The 16019-nt window shown below is 42.4% G+C and overlaps 2 protein-coding genes across 2 annotated transcripts; both read left to right on the forward strand.

Annotated features, from left to right (window-relative positions):
* Window positions 1-1413: 1413 nt before the first annotated feature.
* Window positions 1414-5338, forward strand: LOC120033986 (heat shock 70 kDa protein). The gene is made up of 2 exons (XM_038980388.1): window positions 1414-1527; window positions 3232-5338. The coding sequence occupies exon 2, from the start codon at window positions 3255-3257 to the stop codon at window positions 5187-5189; it is 1935 nt and encodes a 644-aa protein (XP_038836316.1). The 5' UTR covers window positions 1414-1527; window positions 3232-3254; the 3' UTR covers window positions 5190-5338.
* Window positions 5339-11522: 6184 nt separating this feature from the next.
* LOC120034050 (heat shock 70 kDa protein-like) lies at window positions 11523-14795 on the forward strand. Its single transcript, XM_038980461.1, has 2 exons — window positions 11523-11654; window positions 12677-14795. Exon 2 carries the CDS (start codon window positions 12700-12702, stop codon window positions 14632-14634), a length of 1935 nt encoding a protein of 644 aa, XP_038836389.1. The 5' UTR covers window positions 11523-11654; window positions 12677-12699; the 3' UTR covers window positions 14635-14795.
* Window positions 14796-16019: the final 1224 nt, after the last annotated feature.

Genomic DNA, 16019 nt, shown 5'->3' on the forward strand with positions numbered 1-16019 from the left:
ACAACCACCCAAGACGAGACAAATACACACAAACATCCCCCCTGTCACACCCTGACCTAACCAAAATAATACAGAAAACAAAGATAACTAAGGCCAGGGCGTGACAGGTATAAACTTTCATTTCTAGGCTATAGGTTGTAGCAATCTCTTGATTGGTATAGGGCAAATTTGAGTATCATGTAGTAGCCAAACCTATTGATGTCACATTGAGCTGGGTGAATGGGAATATGAATGACAGTCATCCGATATTCTGAAATCGAAATAAGGCCGTGGTAATAAAACAAAATCCTCCATAATCTTCAACGGCACCAACCGGCACTGCTGTGTATATAGTGTGAAGTGTGTCCTCATTTAGTAGTTGCATTCTGCTGCAGTGCGGTCTGGTAAGGCAACTTAAAGTGCGTGAAATCATAGTATTTTACTGTCAACCATTGTTGCCTTTAATGCTCATTCAGACCATCTTTGAGCACATCTTCTCTCATAAGTATCCAGGGCTGAATACTTATGTAAATAAGGTATTTCTGTTTTTATTTTTAATAAATATGCAACATTTTTTTTTTTTAAACAGTTTTTGCTTTGTCATTTTGAGGTATTGTGTGTTGATTGATGATGAAAAAAATAATTTCATACATTTTTAGAATAAGGCTGTAACGTAACAAAATGTGGAGAAAGTCAAGGGGTATGAATACTTTCCGAATGCAATGTATATTAGCAAATACTTTAGCTACCATGATGGGGATATGATGGAGATATCTTGTTTGCGGTAAGCAAATGTGAACTGATGGGCCATCAGTACGGAATAGGCTAGACTAGAATGTTATAGAACAGAATAGCATTGACTAGAATAGAATAGAGAAGGATTAGCCGGTGTGTTCATCATTTGTCTTTCATTTAACAATTAATACTGGATATCTTAAATACTCTGGCTTTAATATAAAAAAGGCACATTAACTTGTGGTGAGTTGCACTTACCACTTGTGCAGTAGGCACTCAATTCTCTTACAATACAGGTCTATTATTCATTAGTGAGAGAAAATGTATAGACTGACATCTCGTGAACTGTTGAGGAACTGCAGTGTTGCCGATAGACTGAAATGTCGACTGAATAAGGTTGAACCGGATGCTGTTTCATTTGTGTTGAAATTTGAAACATTAACGTTTTTTGATCATTTTAATCAATACAAATAATGGTTTCACTATTAGTGTGCTGTGTGTGTGCGTTCTGGACAGGTCTCCGCGCCTCTCGAAAGCTCTGGAATAACGAGAACTTTCCTTTGCTGCGCTTCCAATGCGTGCGCCTCGCAGCCTGCGTCATTGCACAGGAATGCTGCGCTCTCATGAGCAATGTAGTCGGAGAGTTCGAGAAATGGCGAGAAATCACGAGTGATCTTTTTTAGGTAATGGGGATGGTATATATTCTGGTGAAGTACATTCAGATTCAAACATCGACTCAACGAGAATACTAAAGGGAAAATAAAGCAAGAAACGAGAAGAGACACTTTCAACATACCTCTACATTCATAAACTGTAAGTAAAGGGAAATTAATTCAGTACCCTATTTTCATAATGGCTGTGAAAGTTATAAACTTGATAGAATAAAAAAGTATGCTATGTTGGTTGTGTGAACATAGACGATTTAGCTATAACATTATGCCAGAATATTTAGTTAACTAATAAATAAATAATATTATAAAAATATATTATAAAAGCAATTATTATGTTATTTCATTGGACAGACTAGGCCTACTTTATTTTTTTGTTGCATATTATTATTTATTATAATTAGTTATTTCTTAATTTTAAGAAAATCTGCTCTAATTCTGTGAAGATAACACAATATTATTCAGTTGTGTTCATAGAAAAAATGTAGGCCTGTTGTGAAAAGAGTTTCTCTGTAATAGATTAGCAGAACTGATTGTGTCTAACACTAATATATATATATATATGTATAACACTAATATATAACACTAATATATATATATATGTATAACACTAATATATAACACTAATATATATATATATATGTATAACACTAATATATAACACTAATATATATATATATATGTATAACACTAATATATAACACTAATATATATATATATATATGTGTGTATAACACTAATATATAACACTAATATATATATATATGTATGTATAACACTAATATATATATATATGTGTATAACACTAATATATATATATATATATATGTATAACACTAATATATAACACTAATATATATATATATGTGTATAACACTAATATATAACACTAATATATATATATATGCATGTATAACACTAATATATAACACTAATATATATATATAACACTAATATATAACACTAATATATATATATATATATGTGTGTATAACACTAATATATAACACTAATATATATATGTGTGTATAACACTAATATATAACACTAATATATATATATATATATATATATATGTATAACACTAATATATAACACTAATATATATATATATATATATATGTATAACACTAATATATAACACTAATATATATATATATGTGTATAACACTAATATATAACACTAATATATATATATATATATATGTGTATAACACTAATATATAACACTAATATATATATATGTATAACACTAATATATAACACTAATATATATATATATATATGTGTATAACACTAATATATAACACTAATATATATATATATATATGTGTATAACACTAATATGTAACACAAACGTTGACAACAGTGTTGTTTTCAGACCTGGGTTCAAATGCTTAGTATTGTTTTTCAAGGACTTTAAAATACCAGTACATTTTGAAATATAAGTAGTTGAATATTGGAATGTGTTTGGAAATACATTTGGAAAGTATTACCATGTATTTGAAAATTCTCAAATACACAGACAAGTGTATTTTAAAATTAAAATATTCCATGCATTTGAACCCAGGATTGTTTGTTCCTAGGTGTATTTGAAATGTATTTGGAGACAAGTATTTGAAAATTGTTTCAAATATTTTAAATAGAAGTGGCCACATTATTTGGAAATATTCAAATACACAGAAAATAAGAATACAAATACTTAAATACGCATTTATTTGAACCCAGGTTTGGTTGTTATTCAAGTATATTTAGGCTAACATCTCTGTTGGTGGAGATTGACATTACTTGCAGCTAGGTTTTCGTAGAATAATAACGATTTCTAAAATATTATTTCATTCATTTGTAGGCAACTAACTCCAAACCATCAAGATGTCATCAGCTAAAGGCCCGTCTATCGGCATTGACCTGGGCACCACCTACTCCTGTGTGGGGGTGTTCCAGCATGGCAAAGTGGAGATCATCGCCAACGACCAGGGCAACAGGACCACGCCCAGCTATGTGGCCTTCACAGACACTGAGAGACTCATCGGAGACGCAGCAAAGAACCAGGTGGCCATGAACCCCAACAACACTGTTTTCGACGCCAAACGCCTGATTGGCCGAAAGTTCAACGATCAGGTCGTGCAAGCCGACATGAAGCACTGGCCCTTCAAGGTGGTCAGCGACGGAGGAAAGCCTAAAGTTCAGGTAGATTACAAAGGTGAGAACAAATCCTTCAACCCAGAGGAGATCTCCTCCATGGTCCTGGTGAAGATGAGGGAGATCGCTGAGGCCTACCTGGGCCAGAAGGTGTCCAATGCAGTCATCACAGTCCCTGCCTACTTCAACGACTCACAGAGACAGGCCACTAAGGACGCTGGAGTGATCGCTGGGCTGAATGTGCTGAGGATCATCAACGAGCCCACGGCGGCAGCCATCGCCTACGGCATGGACAAAGGCAAGTCCAGGGAACGCAACGTCCTGATTTTTGACCTGGGTGGGGGCACCTTTGACGTGTCCATCCTGACCATCGAGGATGGGATCTTTGAGGTGAAGGCCACGGCTGGAGACACTCACCTGGGCGGGGAGGACTTTGACAACCGCCTGGTTAGTCACTTTGTGGAGGAGTTCAAGAGGAAACACAAGAAGGACATCAGCCAGAACAAGCGGGCTCTGAGGAGGCTGAGGACAGCCTGCGAGAGGGCCAAGAGAACACTGTCCTCCAGCTCCCAGGCCAGCATTGAGATTGACTCTCTCTTTGAGGGCATCGACTTCTACACCTCCATCACCAGGGCTCGTTTTGAGGAGATGTGTTCCGACCTCTTCAGGGGAACCCTGGAGCCTGTGGAGAAAGCCCTGAGGGATGCCAAGATGGACAAGGCCCAAATCCACGACGTCGTCCTGGTCGGAGGCTCCACCCGGATCCCCAAGGTTCAGAAGCTCCTGCAGGACTTTTTCAACGGCCGAGAGCTAAACAAGAGCATCAACCCAGACGAGGCGGTGGCCTACGGCGCTGCCATCCAGGCGGCCATCTTGTCTGGCGACAAGTCTGAGAACGTCCAGGACCTGCTGCTGCTGGATGTGGCTCCCCTGTCCCTGGGCATCGAAACCGCCGGAGGGGTCATGACCGCCCTGATCAAACGCAACACCACCATCCCATCCAAACAGACCCAGACCTTCACCACTTACTCCGACAACCAGCCCGGGGTCATGATCCAGGTCTACGAGGGAGAGAGAGCCCTGACCAAGGACAACAACCTCCTGGGGAAGTTTGAGCTCTCTGGGATCCCCCCTGCCCCACGAGGAGTCCCTCAGATCGAGGTGACCTTTGACATCGACGCCAACGGCATTCTGAACGTATCAGCGGTGGACAAGAGCACGGGCAAAGAGAACAAGATCACCATCACCAACGACAAGGGCCGGCTCAGCAAAGAGGACATTGAGAGGATGGTGCAGGACGCTGACAAATACAAAGCTGAGGATGACGCACAGAGGGAGAAGATAGCAGCCAAGAACTCCCTGGAGTCGTACGCCTTCAATATGAAGAGCAGCGTGGAGGACGACAACATGAAAGGCAAGATCAGCGAGGAGGACAAAAAGAAAGTGGTGGACAGGTGCGACCAGACCATTTCCTGGTTGGAGAACAACCAGCTGGGCGACAAAGAGGAGTATGAGCATCAGCTAAAGGAGCTGGAGAAAGTATGCCAGCCTATCATTACCAAGCTGTACCAGCAGGGAGGGATGCCCACAGGTTGCTGTGGAGATCAGGCACGGACCAGCTCTGGTGCCAGCTCCCAAGGCCCAACCATTGAAGAGATTGACTAAAGTGAGGGACTTGTATAAAGGACTTTTCAAAATGCATTAGTATCACTGCATACAATTTGCTATTCAGGAAATACTTTGTACTTATAAAAAACACACTGTACATCTTTTGTTTCATACCATATTGCATTGCTGGACATTGCAAATAAAATGTATTTAAATATGTTTCTTGGTCTGTTGGCTGTTTTCTAGAATTCCTTCTCATCATAACACATTGATTATTCAAATTTTTATAATATTTTTTACACAATACCATGAAATATTGTAAACAAAACTTTGATAGACAGCTAAACCACCAGAGATAGAAGAACAAGTGAAGACACCCTAATGGCCACAATGTTTAGCTTATCAACTCTTTATTCTGCGTTAACATCTGATACAATCACTATGGTCCTTCTTGGAAAAAGAGGCACAAATACATTCTGGCACATATTAAAAAAACAATTACAGGTCACATTTTTCCTTACTTTGTGCTTATTGGTGTCAAGCTCAAAGAACCAAATACTGTATTTTCGACTGATTTTGGAGTATTTCAAGTGGAACTGACAGCATTTGAACTACTTTGCAGATATGAAACAAACGGACAATCATAAAATCAGTAAAACATATCAAATTCCCAGTTTATGCTTCAAAACCAACTTGATAAGAGGTTTTAAAAATAGGTTCTATTTGACTCAAAATTACATGTTGTACAGTAAGGCATTGTTGGCAGAATAGATAGATGCAGTTCAATGCATGATTTAATATATTTCGCTAATACATTTCTTGGTAGTCCAAAAAATATTTCTATCAGGTTGTAAATTATGGCTGGCCTGGTACATTGTTTGCTGCCGCCACCCATTCGGGATGCACTGTTTCAGTTTCAATGACTTCATTTTTTGAACAAAAACGGACGACTGTAAATAAGGCTGGGAATGTCAATACAATAAAACTATAAGGTGTTCACCCATAAAAGTATTATTTCATTACATGAAAAAGATGTTTTAAGTTAAAATGTTACAACAACCTATAGCTAAGTTGTTGTTATTTGGTGATAAATACTTTTTGATTAGGGTCACAGCATATTATGCACATCTGCAAGCGTAGCAGCAAAGGCTGGACAAATTATTTATCTATTTTGTTTTAAAACGTTAAGATGCTATATTCAGCATATGTACATAAGTGGACATTATAAAGGGCCATATTTTTTCTAATTAAACAATGGCCAGTTTGAGTCGCAGTTGCGCGTTGTTTTGTAAAACAAATAGCCTATGTCTGGCGAATTCGTTGGGTACATTGACTTCAATAATTCAAAACCTAGGAGCCTCGTGGTTCTCACCCCATTCCATAGACGTACACAATAATTATGACTACACCTGGAGGACATCCTCCAACCTATCAGAGCTCTTGCAGTATGAACTAACAAGTTTTCCATCCATAGGAGCTGATAATTAATTTAGTACTGAAAGCATAAGCTACAGCTAGCTAGCACTGCAGTGAGTAGTTGACTCAAAGAGAGAAAGGCAATAGTTGAAGCAGCATAGAGAGAGAGAGAGAGCTAGCTATATTTCATTTTATTTTTTCTTCTTCTTAGTCTACCTTTCACTTAGCTATTGCAGCTAATTTAGCCTACCCAAAGAACCAGACTCAAACAGAGAGGAATGATATTTATGTTAACTAGCTGGCTAAGGCTATCCAACACTGCAACTCTTCCAAGTCAATGTAAGCTTTTGGTTTTATAAATGTATTGACACCGGGCCCGCTGGTTTAACTGCTAAACTACTTGCTGTACACTGTAATGTGTGATTGTACACTTGGGATTTGATTGTGGGTTTACCAATATGTTGGTTCCATTTTGTTTTGTTTTACTATAACCTTGATATGGTGACGATGTAGGTTGTGTAGCGGTTAGTGGTTATGGTGTGAAGGTTTGGCATGGAGAGGTTTTTGTGCCTAGTCACAGACAGCTGTTGTGTTGTGTACTGAAGTCCACAAGTGAAGGGAAAAGGTGAGAGGAGGAAAGCTTGTAGATGCGAGAAGGAATGTTACAACAAGTAAAGTCATAATGCTCTATGTGGCTGCTATGAAATTGAACTGTGTGTGGGGGTGATCAGGGGTGTATTCATTCTGACGATTATGTTGCAAAATGTTTCTTCAATAGAACAAAATGGGGCGGGACCTACCTGAATTTGTCCAATAGAACCTTTCGAAACGTTTTGAAACTGTTTGGACTAAAAATTACACCCCAGATCAGCTAGATGCAGGCGAGAGTGTGCAAGGCGGTATTGAATGTGTCTCCGCCTGTCACCTTGATCACTCCAATTTGTCTCTCGACCTGTGCACCTACGGTATTGTCACGATCGTCTTGAGGAAGAGTGGACCAAGGCGCAGCGTGATAACAATACATACTTCTTTATGGACGAGAAGACGAAAATGAAACGAACACTATACAAACTAAACAAAACAACAAACAGACGACCGTGAAGCTATTCAAACAATAAGTGCAGACACTGGCAACTTACACATAGACAATTACCCACAATAGCCTAATGCCTATGGCTGCCTTAAATATGGCTCCCAATCAGAGACAATGATAGACAGCTGTCTCTGATTGAGAACCATTCAGGCAACCATAGACATACCTAGACACCTACACTAAACACAACCCCATAAACTCTACAAAACCCCCTATACAATACAACCACCCAAGACGAGACAAATACACACAAACATCCCCCCTGTCACACCCTGACCTAACCAAAATAATACAGAAAACAAAGATAACTAAGGCCAGGGCGTGACAGTACCCCCCCCCCCCCAAAGGTGCGGACTCCGGCCGCAAAACCTGACACAGAAGGGGAGGGTCCGGGTGGGCCTTCCTACGGCGGCGGCTCGGGTGCGGGACATGGCCCCCACTCCACCATAGTTAATACCCGCTTTGGTGGCTCTGGCAGATCCTGGCTGACTGGCGGCTCTGGCAGATCCTGGCTGGCGGGCGGCTCTGGCAGATCCTGGCTGGCGGGCGGCTCTGCCTGCTCCTGACTGGCGGGCGGCTCTGCCTGCTCCTGGCTGGCGGGCGGCTCTGCCTGCTCCTGGCTGGCGGGCGGCTCTGCCTGCTCCTGGCTGGCGGGCGGCTCTGCCTGCTCCTGGCTGGCGGGCGGCTCTGCCTGCTCCTGTCTGGCGGGCGGCTCTGGCTGCTCCTGTCTGGCGGGCGGCTCTGGCTGCTCCTGTCTGGCGGGCGGCTCTGACGGCTCGGGACAGACGGGCGGCTCTGACGGCTCGGGACAGACGGGCGGCTCTGACGGCTCGGGACAGACGGGCGGCTCTGACGGCTCGGGACAGACGGGCGGCTCTGACGGCTCGGGACAGACGGGCGGCTCTGACGGCTCGGGACAGACGGGCTGCTCTGACGGCTCGGGACAGACGGGCAGCTCTGACGGCTCGGGACAGACGGGCAGCTCTGACGGCTCGGGACAGACGGGCAGCTCTGACGGCTCGGGACAGACGGATAGCGCAGGCGGCACTGGGCAGACGGCAGACTCTGGCCGGCTGAGGCGCACAGTAGGCCTGGTGCGTGGTACCGGAATTGGAGGTACCGGGCTAAGGACACGCACCTCAAGGCTAGTGCGGGGAGCAGCAACAGGACGCACAGGACTCTGGAGACGCACAGGAGGCTTGGTGCGTGGTGCCGGAACTGGTGGTACCGGGCTGGAGACACGCACCATAGGGCGAGTGCGTGGAGGAGGAACAGGGCTCTGGAGACACACTGGAAGCCTGGTGCGTGGTGTTGGCACTGGTGGTACTGGGCTGGGGCGAGGAGGTGGCGCCGGATATACCGGACCGTGCAGGCGTACTGGCTCCCTTGAGCACTGAGCCTGCCCAACCTTACCTGGTTGAATGCTCCCCGTAGCCCGACCAGTGCGGGGAGGTGGAATAACCCGCACTGGGCTGTGTTGGCGAACCGGGGACACCATGCGTAAGGCTGGTGCCATGTATACCGGCCCGAGGAGACGCATTGGAGACCAGACGCATTGAGCCGGCTTCATGGCACCTGGCTCAATGCCCAATCTAGCCCTGCCAGTGCGGGGAGGTGGAATAACCCGCACCGGGCTATGCACACGTACAGGAGACACCATGCGCTCTACCGCATAACACGGTGTCTGCCCGTACTCTCGCACTCCACGATAAGCATAGGGAGTTGGCGCAGGTCTCCTACCTGACTTCGCCACACTCCGTTGTAGCCCCCCCCCCCCCACCCAAAAAAATTTGGGCTGACTCACAGGCTTCCTACCGCGTCGTCGTGCTGCCTCCATTCGCCGGTATCCCTCCTCACACTGCTCCAGAGAATCCCAGGCGGGCTCCGGCATTCTCCCTGGGTCGATCGCCCACCTGTCGATCTCCTCCCACGTAGTATAGTCCAGACTCTGCTCCCATTGCCATAAATCCTGTGTAGGTTGCTCCTGCTGCTGCTTAACACGCTGCTTGGTCCTGGTATGGTGGGTTATTCTGTCACGATCGTCTTGATGAGGAAGAGTGGACCAAGGCGCAGCGTGATAACAATACATACTTCTTTATTGATGAGAAGACGAAAACGAAACGAACACTATACAAACTAAACAAAACAACAAACAGACGACCGTGAAGCTATTCAAACAATAAGTGCAGACACTGGCAACTTACACATAGACAATTACCCACAATAGCCTAATGCCTATGGCTGCCTTAAATATGGATCCCAATCAGAGACAATGATAGACAGCTGTCTCTGGGTGAGAACAATTCAGGCAACCATAGACATACCTAGACACCTACACTAAACACAACCCCATAAACTCTACAAAACCCCCTATACAATACAACCACCCAAGACGAGACAAATACACACAAACATCCCCCCTGTCACACCCTGACCTAACCAAAATAATACAGAAAACAAAGATAACTAAGGCCAGGGCGTGACAGGTATAAACTTTCATTTCTAGGCTATAGGTTGTAGCAATCTCTTGATTGGTATAGGGCAAATTTGAGTATCATGTAGTAGCCAAACCTATTGATGTCACATTGAGCTGGGTGAATGGGAATATGAATGACAGTCATCCGATATTCTGTAATCGAAATAAGGCCGTGGTAATAAAACAAAATCCTCCATAATCTTCAACGGCACCAACCGGCACTGCTGTGTATATAGTGTGAAGTGTGTCCTCATTTAGTAGTTGCATTCTGCTGCAGTGGGGTATGATAAGGCAACTTAAAGTGCGTGAAATCATAGTATTTTACTGTCAACCATTGTTGCCTTTAATGCTCATTCAGACCACCAGAGGGCATCTTTGAGCACATCTTCTCTCATAAGTATCCAGGGCTGAATACTTATGTAAATAAGGTATTTCTGTTTTTATTTTTAATAAATATGCAACATTTTTTTTTTTTAAACAGTTTTTGCTTTGTCATTTTGAGGTATTGTGTGTTGATTGATGATGAAAAAAATAATTTCATACATTTTTAGAATAAGGCTGTAACGTAACAAAATGTGGAGAAAGTCAAGGGGTCTGAATACGGTTTCCGAATGCAATGAATATTAGCAAATACTTTAGCTACCATTTGTGTTTTTTGTAATTAAAATTCAGAAAAGAATGTCACAGGGAGTTCACATTTGCTTAGGGTAAACAAGATATCCCCATGATGGGGATATGATGGAGATATCTTGTTTGCGGTAAGCAAATGTGAACTGATGGGCCATCAGTACGGAATAGGCTAGACTAGAATGGTATAGAACAGAATAGCATTGACTAGAATAGAATAGAGAAGGATTAGCCGGTGTGTTCATCATTTGTCTTTCATTTAACAATTAATACTGGATATCTTAAATACTCTGGCTTTAATATAAAAAAAGGATCTTCCCTGGAGGCACATTAACTTGTGGTGAGTTGCACTTACCACTTGTGCAGTAGGCACTCAATTCTCTAACAATACATGTCTATTATTCATTAGTGAGAGAAAATGTATAGACTGACATCTCATGAACTGTTGAGGAACTGCAGTGTTGCCGATAGACTGAAATGTCGACTGAATAAGGTTGAACCGGATGCTGTTTCATTTGTTTTGAAATTTGAATCATTAACGGTTTTTGATCATTTTAATCAATACAAATAATGGTTTCACTATTAGTGTGCTGTGTGTGTGCGTTCTGGACAGGTCTCCGCGCCTCTCGAACGCTCTGGAATAACGAGAACTTTCATTTGTTGCGCTTCCAATGCGTGCGCCTCGCAGCCTGCGTCATTGCACAGGAATGCTGCGCTCTCATGAGCAATGTAGTCGGAGAGTTCGAGAAATGGCTAGAAATCACGAGTGATATTTTTTAGGTAATGGGGATGGTATATATTCTGGTGAAGTACATTCAGAGTCAAACATCGACTCAACGAGAATACTAAAGGGAAAAGAAAGCAAGAAAAGAGAAGAGACACGTTCAACAGACCTCTACATTCATAAACTGTAAGTACAGGGAAATTTATTCAGTACCCTATTTTCATAATGGCTGTGACAGTTATAAACTTGATAGAATAAAAAAGTATGCTATGTTGGTTGTGTGGACATAGACGATTTAGCTATAACATTATGCCAGAATATTTGGTTAACTAATAAAGAAATAATATTATAAAAATATAATATTATAAAAGCATTTATTATGTTATTTCATTGGACAGACTAGGCCTACTTTATTTTTTTGTTGCATATTATTATTTATTATAATTAGTTATTTCTTAATTTTAAGAAAATCTGCTCTAATTCTGTGAAGATAACACAATATTATTCAGTTGTGTTCATAGAAAAAATGTAGGCCTGTTGTGAAAAGAGTTTCTCTGTAATAGATTAGCAGAACTGATTGTGTCTAACACTAATATATATATATATATATATATATATATATATATATGTATAACACTAATATATATATATATATATATATATATATATATATATATATATATATATATATGTATAACACTAATATATAACACAAACGCTGACAACAGTGTTGTTTTCAGACCTGGGTTCAAATGCTTAGTATTGTTTTTCAAGGACTTTAAAATACCAGTACATTTTGAAATATAAGTAGTTGAATATTGGAATGTGTTTGGAAATACATTTGGAAAGTATTACCATGTATTTGAAAATTCTCAAATACACAGACAAGTGTATTTTAAAATTAAAATATTCCATGCATTTGAACCCAGGATTGTTTGTTCCTAGGTGTATTTGAAATGTATTTGGAGACAAGTATTTGAAAATTGTTTCAAATATTTTAAATAGAATTGGCCACATTATTTGAAAATATTCAAATACACAGAAAATAAGAATACAAATACTTAAATACGCATGTATTTGAACCCAGGTTTGGTTGTTATTCAAGTATATTTAGGCTAACATCTCTGTTGGTGGAGATTGACATTACTTGCAGCTAGGTTTTCGTAGAATAATAACGATTTCTAAAATATTATTTCATTCATTTGTAGGCAACTAACTCCAAACCATCAAGATGTCATCAGCTAAAGGCCCGTCTATCGGCATTGACCTGGGCACCACCTACTCCTGTGTGGGGGTGTTCCAGCATGGCAAAGTGGAGATCATCGCCAACGACCAGGGCAACAGGACCACGCCCAGCTATGTGGCCTTCACAGACACTGAGAGACTCATCGGAGACGCAGCAAAGAACCAGGTGGCCATGAACCCCAACAACACCGTTTTCGACGCCAAACGCCTGATTGGCCGAAAGTTCAACGATCAGGTCGTGCAAGCCGACATGAAGCACTGGCCCTTCAAGGTGGTCAGCGACGGAGGAAAGCCTAAAGTTCAGGTAGATTACAAAGGTGAGAACAAATCCTTCAACCCAGAGGAGATCTCCTCCATGGTCCTGGTGAAGATGAGGGAGATCGCTGAGGCTTACCTGGGCCAGAAGGTGTCCAATGCAGTCATCACAGTCCCTGCCTACTTCAACGACTCACAGAGACAGGCCACTAAGGACGCTGGAGTGATCGCTGGGCTGAATGTGCTGAGGATCATCAACGAGCCCACGGCGGCAGCCATCGCCTACGGCATGGACAAAGGCAAGTCCAGGGAACGCAACGTCCTGATTTTTGACCTGGGTGGGGGCACCTTTGACGTGTCCATCCTGACCATCGAGGATGGGATCTTTGAGGTGAAGGCCACGGCTGGAGACACTCACCTGGGCGGGGAGGACTTTGACAACCGCCTGGTTAGTCACTTTGTGGAGGAGTTCAAGAGGAAACACAAGAAGGACATCAGCCAGAACAAGCGGGCTCTGAGGAGGCTGAGGACAGCCTGCGAGAGGGCCAAGAGAACACTGTCCTCCAGCTCCCAGGCCAGCATTGAGATTGACTCCCTCTTTGAGGGCATCGACTTCTACACCTCCATCACCAGGGCTCGTTTTGAGGAGATGTGTTCCGACCTCTTCAGGGGAACCCTGGAGCCTGTGGAGAAAGCCCTGAGGGATGCCAAGATGGACAAGGCCCAAATCCACGACGTCGTCCTGGTCGGAGGCTCCACCCGGATCCCCAAGGTCCAGAAGCTCCTGCAGGACTTTTTCAACGGCCGAGAGCTAAACAAGAGCATCAACCCAGACGAGGCGGTGGCCTACGGCGCTGCCATCCAGGCGGCCATCTTGTCTGGCGACAAGTCTGAGAATGTCCAGGACCTGCTGCTGCTGGATGTGGCTCCCCTGTCCCTGGGCATCGAAACCGCCGGAGGGGTCATGACCGCCCTGATCAAACGCAACACCACCATCCCATCCAAACAGACCCAGACCTTCACCACTTACTCCGACAACCAGCCCGGGGTCATGATCCAGGTCTACGAGGGAGAGAGAGCCCTGACCAAGGACAACAACCTCCTGGGGAGGTTTGAGCTCTCTGGGATCCCCCCTGCCCCACGAGGAGTCCCTCAGATCGAGGTGACCTTTGACATCGACGCCAACGGCATTCTGAACGTATCAGCGGTGGACAAGAGCACGGGCAAAGAGAACAAGATCACCATCACCAACGACAAGGGCCGGCTCAGCAAAGAGGACATTGAGAGGATGGTGCAGGACGCTGACAAATACAAAGCTGAGGATGACGCACAGAGGGAGAAGATAGCAGCCAAGAACTCCCTGGAGTCGTACGCCTTCAATATGAAGAGCAGCGTGGAGGACGACAACATGAAAGGCAAGATCAGCGAGGAGGACAAAAAGAAAGTGGTGGACAGGTGCGACCAGACCATTTCCTGGTTGGAGAACAACCAGCTGGGCGACAAAGAGGAGTATGAGCATCAGTTAAAGGAGCTGGAGAAAGTATGCCAGCCTATCATTACCAAGCTGTACCAGCAGGGAGGGATGCCCACAGGCTACTGTGGAGATCAGGCACGGACCAGCTCTGGTGCCAGCTCCCAAGGCCCAACCATTGAAGAGATTGACTAAAGTGAGGGACTTGTATAAAGGACTTTTCAAAATGCATTAGTATCACTGCATACAATTTGCTATTCAGGAAATACTTTGTACTTATAAAAACACACTGTACATCTTTTGTTTCATACCATATTGCATTGCTGGACATTGCAAATAAAATGTATTTAAATATGTTTCTAGGTCTGTTGGCTGTTTTCTAGAATTCCTTCTCATCATAACACATTGATTATTCACATATTTATAATAATTTTTACACAATACCATGAAATATTGTAAACAAAACTTTGATATACGGCTAAACCACCAGAGATAGGAGAACAAGTGAAGACACCCTAATGGCCACAATGTTTAGCTTATCAACTCTTTATTCTGCGATAACATCTGATACAATCACTATGGTCCTTCTTGGAAAAAGAGGCACAAATACATTCTGGCACATATTAAAAAAACAATTACAGGTCACATTTTTCCTTACTTTGTGCTTATTGGTGTCAAGCTCAAAGAACCAAATACTGTATATTTGACTGATTTTGGAGTATTTCAAGTGGAACTGACAGCGTTTTAACTACTTTGCAGATATGAAACAAACGGACAATCATAATATCAAAAAAACATATCAAATTCACTGTTTATGCTTCAAAACCAACTTGATAAGAGGTTTTAAAAATAGGTTCTATTTGACTCAAAATTACATGTTGTACAGTAAGGCATTGTTGGCAGAATAGATAGATGCAGTTCAATGCATGATTTAATATATTTCGCCAATACATTTCTTGGTAGTCCAAAAAATATTTCTATCAGGTTGTAAATTATGGCTGGCCTGGTACATTGTTTGCTGCCGCCACCCATTCGGGATGCACTGTTTCAGTTTCAATGACTTCATTTTTTGAACAAAAACGGACGACTGTAAATAAGGCTGGGAATGTCAATACAATGAAACTATAAGGTGTTCACCCATAAAAGTATTATTTCATTAAATTAAAAATATGTTTTAAGTTAAAATGTTACAACAACCTATAGCTAAGTTGTTGTTATTTGGTGATAAATACTTTTTGATTAGGGTCGCAGCATATTATGCACATCTGCAAGCGTAGCAGCAAAGGCTGGACAAATTATTTATCTATTTTGTTTTAAAACGTTAAGATGCTATATTCAGCATATGTACATAAGTGGACATTATAAAGGGCCATATTTTTTCTAATTAAACAATGGCCAGTTTGAGTCGCAGTTGCGCGTTGTTTTGTAAAACAAATAGCCTATGTCTGGCGAATTCGTTGGGTAAATTGACTTCAATAATTCAAAACCTAGGAGCCTCGTGGTTCTCACCCCATTCCATAGACGTACACAATAATTATGACTACACCTGGAGGACATCCTCCAACCTATCAGAGCTCTTG

The sequence above is a fragment of the Salvelinus namaycush genome, chromosome 3 (genome assembly GCF_016432855.1).
Source record: "Salvelinus namaycush isolate Seneca chromosome 3, SaNama_1.0, whole genome shotgun sequence".
Classification (NCBI taxonomy): domain Eukaryota; kingdom Metazoa; phylum Chordata; class Actinopteri; order Salmoniformes; family Salmonidae; genus Salvelinus; species Salvelinus namaycush.

Excerpts from the sequence above, each read along its gene's own strand:
- LOC120033986 (XM_038980388.1), top strand. The coding sequence starts at position 3,255 with ATGTCATCAGCTAAAGGCCCGTCTATCGGCATTGACCTGGGCACCACC.
- LOC120034050 (XM_038980461.1), top strand. The coding sequence starts at position 12,700 with ATGTCATCAGCTAAAGGCCCGTCTATCGGCATTGACCTGGGCACCACC.